This window comes from Mya arenaria, chromosome 2, assembly GCF_026914265.1.
Source record: "Mya arenaria isolate MELC-2E11 chromosome 2, ASM2691426v1".
In the NCBI taxonomy this organism is placed as follows: Eukaryota; Metazoa; Mollusca; class Bivalvia; order Myida; family Myidae; genus Mya; species Mya arenaria.
Genome location: NC_069123.1, coordinates 71,095,867 through 71,104,802, shown reverse-complemented (window position 1 = coordinate 71,104,802; position 8,936 = coordinate 71,095,867). Strand labels below are relative to the sequence as shown.

At 40.3% G+C, this 8,936-nt stretch overlaps 1 protein-coding gene across 1 annotated transcript; it reads right to left on the bottom strand.

The window, feature by feature from the left end:
* Positions 1-1,612: 1,612 nt before the first annotated feature.
* LOC128245639 (uncharacterized) lies at positions 1,613-7,693 on the bottom strand. Its single transcript, XM_052963847.1, is given in 1 exon segment — positions 1,613-7,693. A coding segment is annotated over 1 exon segment (5,823 nt). The 3' UTR covers positions 1,613-1,870.
* Between the last annotated feature and the right edge of the window lie 1,243 nt (positions 7,694-8,936).

Genomic DNA, 8,936 nt, shown 5'->3' with positions numbered 1-8,936 from the left:
ATCTAAATGAAATACGAACGAGGCAAACTAGTGATCCTATCAATATTTCATCTACTGGGGAAGGGGTTGTAACAAATTACACATTTTTCCCCACTCACGAAACATAAATAATTATTAACTTCCTCAGAATCAGAAATGTTTCAGGTATGAACTTTTTCAGTATGTACAACCCTATGCAGAATATATTCAGGGTAATGGTTTTGCCGGCTTCTTCAATATCCCACTTGCCTATTCACAGTTTGCATTCTCTTTTATTCCCGCCCTCTCGTACTGCCTATTTTTTTATTCCCGCCCTCTTATACTGCCCTTTAACAGTCTAAGGTCACTCATATGCCCCACCTTCTCATATTGACTATCCACACTCTACCCTCTCTTACATAACCCACCCTCTCACACATGGTGTACAATCACTTATTCGCTCACCCTCTCATACTGCCTATCCACACTCTAACCTGTCTTGCATACCCCGCCGTCTCATACTGCCTATCCACACTCTAACCTGTCTTGCATACCCCGCCTTCTCATACTGCCTATCCACACTCTAACCTGTCTTGCATACCCCGCCCTCTCATACTGCCTATCCACACTCTAACCTGTCTTGCATACCCCGCCCTCTCATACTGCCTATCCACACTCTAATCTGTCTTGCATACCCCGCCCTCTCATACTGCCTATCCACACTCTAATCTGTCTTGCATACCCCGCCTTCTCATACTGCCTATCCATGCTCAAACCTGTTCTGCATACCCCGCCTTCTAATACTGCCTATACACAGTCTACCCTCTCTTACATACCCCACCCACTTATACTGCCTATCCACAGTCTACCCTCTCTTACATACTGTACCGGACCGCACTATGATGTGATGATCGTTGGGGCCAGCGAGTAGAACCAATGACAATACCATCAGTAAACAACAAAGAACAAAGTCAACTGCCCAATGGTCTGTCGATTTATTTGTGTGGTAAATACTGAAAATACAAAAAATGAAATCTACTAAAAAACACATTCTCAACAATATTTCTGGCTTTTACACATAATGAATTAAAATAGTTTTACATAAAAAAACAAAAAATCCAAAATACAAGAAAGGACCAAAAATTTAAAGGCCTACGGACGAAATTGACCAAGGTACGAACATGTTTAAGTACGAATTAACACAAAAATTAAAATAACAAAATATGGGCTAGAAGAGCCTTTGCTTTCAAAATAAAGTGGCCAAAACTATCAAAGAACATGAATAATTATTATATACTGCAAAAACTTACACCATGCATCCCATGGAGCCGAATATAAAGGAACGAAAGATTTATCATTCAGCCACCATTTACAGTACGTCAGCAATGAAAAAGCGGGAGACAGAGCAGCGGAAAGTTAAACAATTACCCAAAAGTTTGAGCGCAAAGATCAATGAAAATACTATCAAGAGTTACCTCCCACTAGCGGACACAACACTCCCCACCTGATATCGAAGATATCACTTAAGCAACTAACAATAATTTTCCTCAAAAATGTACTATAAAGTTAACCTTGACTTGAAAAAACAGAAAACCAAAAAATAAAAATACAATCTTTATATAACAACTAGTCTTTACAAGGAGGGGGTCTTCAAAATTAGTAGAAGTAAAGTTACACTATACTTGCTTGTATAGATACAAAACAATTTTCAACAAAAATAACAATTTAACAACATGTGCATGTAACTATAAGACATGTAAGGTATTAACTGTTCAATATACATACAATCATGAAGTTTATTGATTTATCTTGCACTGAATATTTGCGCAAAACTGTTCTTTTACTGTTCAAGTATACCAATTCACTGATTCAGTCTGTTCACCAAATTCACTTCACAACAATAGTTACAAATTTAATGCCTAACCAGAAGTACTGTATTAACTATAGGCCTAACATAAAATGTTTGTTTCCCATCCTTCACAACACAAATCTCCACTTTACGTATCTTTCCATCACTACTAGGAAATAGTCTACTGATCCGACCTAATGGCCAATAGTTTCTAGCAACTTCATAGTCCTTAAGCAGAACTATATCATTAACCTTTACAGGTGTACAATCAGACTGCCACTTAGTTCTAGACTGCAGTGACTGAAGGAATTCTTTCCTCCAGTGTAACCAAAACTGATTCGCAAGAAACTGTACACGTTTCCACTGGTCTTTATACAAAGATTTTAGGTTCATGTCATCAACAGGTTGTTGATCTGTATCTATTTTCATGGTCAATAGGGCTGATGGAGAAAGGATTTGCGGACAGTCAGGGTCAGAGGACACTGGAACAATAGGGCGCGCATTAACAATTGCACTAACTTCCGCCATAAGGGTAACAAGAACATCATGAGTAAGATTGTGGGTGTTTGAGAGCATTGACTCCAATATCCGTCTAGAAACCCCAATCATACGCTCCCATACCCCTCCCATATGTGAACTGCAAGGAGCGTTAAAGATCCAAAGGCTGCCCGACTTAGACAGGAAGTCCTTAACCTGGCCGTTCTCTACATTAATTGTATGTACCCCAATATGATCGGTAGCTCCAACAAAATTTGAACCCCTGTCAGACCGTAAAATCTTGACCTTTCCGCGAATCGCAATGAAACGACGGAGTGCATTTACAAATGCAGAAGAAGACATTTCATCTACTACCTCAATATGTACAGCGCGTATAGACAGACACGTGAAAAGCACTGCCCAACGTTTTGATGTGGCCTGTGAACTACGTGTTCTACGAGAAACAACCTGCCAAGGGCCAAAGACGTCAACCCCTACATTAGAAAAAGCGGAGCTCGGCTCTGTTCTCTCTGCTGGCAAATCTGACATATTTTGGGTTTCAAACCTACCCCTGAGTTTCTTGCATGTCACACAGTTAAAAATGAGTGAAGAGATAGCTCGTTTACCACCTATAATCCAATAACCGGCCTGTCTAACTGCACCCTCAGTAAACAAACGTCCTTGGTGATGTACCGACTCATGAAAATGCCTAATGACCAATTTTGTAACATGACCAGTAGCAGACAAAATAACGGGATGTTTTTCTGCTAAGGGTAAACTACTCTGACGTAGACGACCACCTACCCGGAGTAACCCCATATCGTCAAGAGACGGATCCAACTGTAGCAACTTACTGTTAGCACTAATTGAGCTTTCTGACCTCAAGCAATCTATTTCTGACTTGAAACTTACAAGCTGTACTTCTCTAAGTATAACTATGGTAGCTCTAGAATTGCTCTCTAAAGAACGAATGCCTGAACAACTATGCCAACCTCTACACTGAACAAGTTTTTTAAACGACAACACAATGTGTACAAGAAAACCTATCGCCAACACTAACTTGGTCCATGAAGAAAAATGCTCAAATCTACATGCCCCTAAACAACTTTCTTCCATAACTTTGGTTGTCATGGCAACTATACTAGTACCTCTAACTTCAGAGTCTGACTGGGGGTTGACAAGTGGATAAAACTCTGGTAAAGGTTCGCCTTGTACATTTAGAAATTTTGGACCTAAAAGCCAAATGCTATCATTAAGCTGAGCAGGACTTGCACCACGACTTCCAATGTCTGCTGGGTTTTTGTCCGAAGGAATGTAATTCCACTGTTGAGGGGAGCTAACCTGGCGAATCTTCTGAACTCTATTGCTAACGTAAGTATAAAATCTACGAGATTGATTGTTAACGTACCCCAACACAACTTTGCTATCGGTGTAAAACCGTACTTTATCAAACTTAACCCCTAGGTTTTCTGTAACTAACATACAAATCTCTGTCGCTAAGACAGCAGCACAGAGCTCTAAGCGAGGAATTGTGTGACTCTTTGAGGGCGCTACTTTAGCTTTTCCAAGAACAAAACTTGACATTTTAGAATGGTCGTCAATATAACCAACGACATACGCTACTGCAGAAATTGCTTTTTCTGAAGCGTCTGAGAATATTTGCAACTCAAGTTCTCGCATATCAGACAAAGACACTGTGAAAAGTGACCTAGGTACTCTAACACACTCCAGATCATTCATACTGTTGAGCCAACGATACCATTTGGTTTCAACTTCAGGGGTTAATGGTTCATCCCAACCTACATCACTGGATACTACGTCCCTCAGTATCAATCTACCTTCTAGAATAAAAGGAGCCAAGAAACCAATAGGGTCAAAAATGCTATTAATAGTTGACAAAATACCCCTTTTTGACAACGGTTTATCTTGTACCTGACTTGGGAATAAAAAGCAATCATGGTTCAAATCCCATACTAACCCTAAACTGCGCTGAGTAGGGAGACTATCTATGTCAAAATCAACCTGGTTCAAATCCGAAGCCAAGTCCTCCTTTGAGAAGTTTTTCATGACGTCAGGTGCATTAGACGCAATCTTATGAAGACGAATGCCAGATTTAGCTAAGCTTGACTGAGTGCGTTGAAGCAAATCAGTTGCCTCTGAGACAGTACTACATGACCTCAACCCATCATCTACATAGAAATCTCTCTCTACAAACTGAACTACATCGCTATCAGATTTCTCTACGGCCTTTCTTAACCCATAGGTAGCTATAGCCGGGGACGGACTGTTGCCGAATACATGCTTTCTCATACGATACTCTATAAGAGGCTTTGAAGTGTCATTATCCTCATGCCAAAAGAATCTCAAGTAATTTCTATCATTCTCATGAACACCGAAACAGTAAAACATTTGTTCTACGTCTACCGAGACTGCAACTAACTCACACCTAAATCTAAGGAGAACACCAAGAAGACTATTGGTCAAATCAGGGCCTTGCAGTAGTACTGAATTCAATGTAACCCCCTCATATTGTACTGCCGAGTCAAAGACCACCCTTATCTTATCAGGCTTTTTCGGGTGATAGACCCCGAAGATGGGTAAATACCAGCATTCTGTAGCATTGTCTAACTCAGGTGCTTTTTCAGCATGACCATTAGCAAGCAAATTGCCCATGAAATCAACGAAATGTTGTCTTTTAAGGGGGTGTTTACTCAAGTTAGTCTGAAGACTTTTAACCCTAAGAAGAGCTTGGGATCTGTTGTTAGGGAGTCTAGGCCTAGGTGTTTTGAAGGGAAGGGGGGCTGACCACCTATCATTTGAATCAAGGACAAACTCTTTGTCCATAATGGACAGGAAATAACGGTCATCTACTGACATAGACGCTTTGTCATCATGACGGACATCAAGAGCGAACACAAAATCGTAATCATATGCTGGCACGTGATTACGATCAACATTCAATGTACATGGTCTAAACAGAGTATATCTACCATTGTCTATTACATACGTGGAGCTGCACTCAGACACAAACTCATCCTTAGATTCGGACACATGTATTTTGCTATTACATGGCGGAAGAAGCGAGGCTCGCCCGTCACCCACAACATATGTTTTCTTAACATTGACATCTGGGACTATGTGAGCATTTCCTAAGCAGACTTCGCCTATTACAACCCAACCAAGGGGCAGACGCTGTGCAAAAGGGGAGCCTTTCGGTCCTAAGCGTTGATCTAAGACGTGATGTATGTCTGTGATGTCTCGGCCAAGCAATAACAGCATGTTTGCATTGCTATCTATTTCTGGGATTAAATGAGCTATATCTGACAAATGTGGGTGATTGGCTGCCACACTCGGGATAGGAATTTCATTCCTATTACTAGGTATGTCCTGACATTCTATAACAGTGGGAAGATCAAACTGTACACTTCTGTCAATAGATTCAACAACCAAATTGTCTAATTCTCGACCAGATTTGACAGAAATACCATTACATGAAGACATTGTATATTCAACAGATTTTCCAGTTATATTAAGTAACTGAAACAATTCTGGTTTTGCTAGACACCTATTACTTTGCTCATCAACAGTAGCATAACATTGAACATAAATATCTGGATTATCTTTAGTGTAAACATGTACAAGCATTATCTTAGCACAAGATTTTCCAACAATATCATCACCACAAATTTCAGTACATTTACTAGCAACTTTCTGCTTTTGATCTGTGGATTGTCTGTCATTTCTCCCGGCAGATGAATACTGTCTCTCCCCACCATGCTGCTTCTGTGAATCTTTACAATTACGGGCCTGATGATCTCCAGAATAACACTGATAACACAATTTATTTTCAAACAGAAACTTTTGCTTTTCTTCTTCAGACATACACTTGAATTTTTTGCAATCTGCAAGAGAATGCGGAGCACCATTATGCATTAAACACTTATCACGCGACACACTAGATTCACTATCATCCTGAATTCCTGTTTTAGCGGCTGCTACGCGACCATTGGTTGTTGCTCTCTGATACAGGATATCACGAGTCCTATGTTGACCTGGTTCCTTCGCCTTCTGGGTTTCGTAGATGAAACTCGGGTCATTGTATATAACACTGAACTTTTTCACAAAGCTCACGAAAAAGTGAAATGGCGGGAATGGTACAGAATGGTTTTCTTTATATGTTGATGCGTGAGTGATCCATTTTTGCTGTAAGCTGTGAGGAAGTTTGTTCACCACAGGGTTGACTCCAATTGAAGAATCAAAGTAAGACAGGGTCTTGTCGTACTTTGGGTTTGACATAAGTCCTTCGATCTCTTGTAAGAGGTCTGATAAGTCATACAACTTGGCTCTTTCTTTATTTGTTAAACTTGGAAAAGAGTGCAGTCTATTTGTCAGGGAATTAAGCAAACTTTCAGGAGCTCCGAATCTTTCGTCTAATCGTAGCCAGATTTGACTTAATGCCTCATCTGAATCGTGCAGGTACGCTGTTCTAAGGCTTATTGCATGTTTCTTGGAAACAGAACCTAAGTATTTTATTAACAAATCAACCTCCATCCTGCTATTAACAGCCATCTCATTGCTGACTGACTGAAAACTTGCTTTCCAGGCTTGGTAGTTCTCACAGGAGTCGTTGAAAGTGGTCAACCTCGACAAGATCAGATCCTTCCTTAAGAGAAACTGTGCTGTGGCGTTAGATTCAGTGTTCGGTGTTTCTTTCTTGGACGTATGGAGAATGTTATCACCCATTTGACTGTTGAGATAGTTACGAACTTTAGAAGTAGGATCTTATTCATTGATTTGAAAATCCGTAACTGAACCCTGCTGAGAACCAAACATCAGATTGGTTAGTTCACTTGCCTCCGTGGCGAGTGCCGCTGCTTCTCGTTTCAGTTTTAGAAGTTCCAAATCGGCATCAATGTTTGCTTGTTTTTTCTTTAATTCTATCTCTTTTTCAGCAAATTCAACATGCACCTTAGCTGCCTTTGCTTGGGCAGTTTTCTGAGCCACTAAACTATGAGTTGAAGAATCACTGGGACACTGTGACATAGTGTCAATCTTTTCTGATTTGATTTTCTTTATTGTTCCCAAATACTCATGGACCCTCTGTTCGACATCAACAAATGAATTGTCCAATCTTGTAATTTCTCTTTCACTCTCTTCTATCTTCATTCCTTCTAAACATTTCATATAGACGGCGTATGCAGTTTGTACACCTTGATGTAACCCTTTACATTGTTCTTTACACTTATTTAGTACAGAAATTGTACTGTTAATGGACAGGCCACTATTTCCTGAGATATACTCTTCTAAAGCTCTTACAGATCTGTTATATTTGCCAAACAGTTCTTTACTACGTTGTTCATACAATTCCATGGCTTTAGGTGTTTGTCTTCTGACACTTCTTGTTTCCATGCGGGAATAATTTTCCATATAAACGTGATGATACACAGTTACTTGTGATGATACACAGTTACTTGTGATGATACACAGTTACTCGGCTTGCATGTAACCTGAGCATGGTTATTTACTGTACCGGACCGCACTATGATGTGATGATCGTTGGGGCCAGCGAGTAGAACCAATGACAATACCATCAGTAAACAACAAAGAACAAAGTCAACTGCCCAATGGTCTGTCGATTTATTTGTGTGGTACATACTGAAAATACAAAAAATGAAATCTACTAAAAAACACATTCTCAACAATATTTCTGGCTTTTACACATAATGAATTAAAATAGTTTTACATAAAAAACCAAAAAATCCAAAATACAAGAAAGGACCAAAAGTTTAAAGGCCTACGGACGAAATTGACCAAGGTACGAACATGTTTAAGTACGAATTAACACGAAAATTAAAATAACAAAATATGGGCTAGAAGAGCCTTTGCTTTCAAAATAAAGTGGCCAAAACTATCAAAGAACATGAATAATTATTATATACTGCAAAAACTTACACCATGCATCCCATGGAGCCGAATATAAAGGAACGAAAGATTTATCATTCAGCCACCATTTACAGTACGTCAGCAATGAAAAAGCGGGAGACAGAGCAGCGGAAAGTTAAACAATTACCCAAAAGTTTGAGCGCAAAGATCAATGAAAATACTATCAAGAGTTACCTCCCACTAGCGGACACAACACATACCCCACCCTGTTATACTGCCTATCCACAGTCTACCCTCTCTTACATACCCCACCCTGTTATACTGCCTATCCACAGTCTACCCTCTCTTACATACCCCGCCCTCTTATACTGCCTATCCACAGTCTACCCTCTCTTACATACCCCACCCTGTTATACTGCCTATCCACAGTCTACCCTCTCTTACATACCCCACCCTCTTATACTGCCTATCCACAGTCTACCCTCTCTTACATACCCCACCCTCTTATACTGCCTATCCACAGTCTACCCTCTCTTACATACCCCACCCTCTTATACTGCCTATCCACAGTCTACCCTCTCTTACATACCCCACCCTGTTATACTGCCTATCCACAGTCTACCCTCTCTTACATACCCCACCCTCTTATACTGCCTATCCACAGTCTACCCTCTCTTACATACCCCACCCTCTTATACTGCCTATCCACAGTCTACCCTCTCTTACATAACCCGCCCTCTTATAGTGCCTATCCACGGTCTACCCTTTC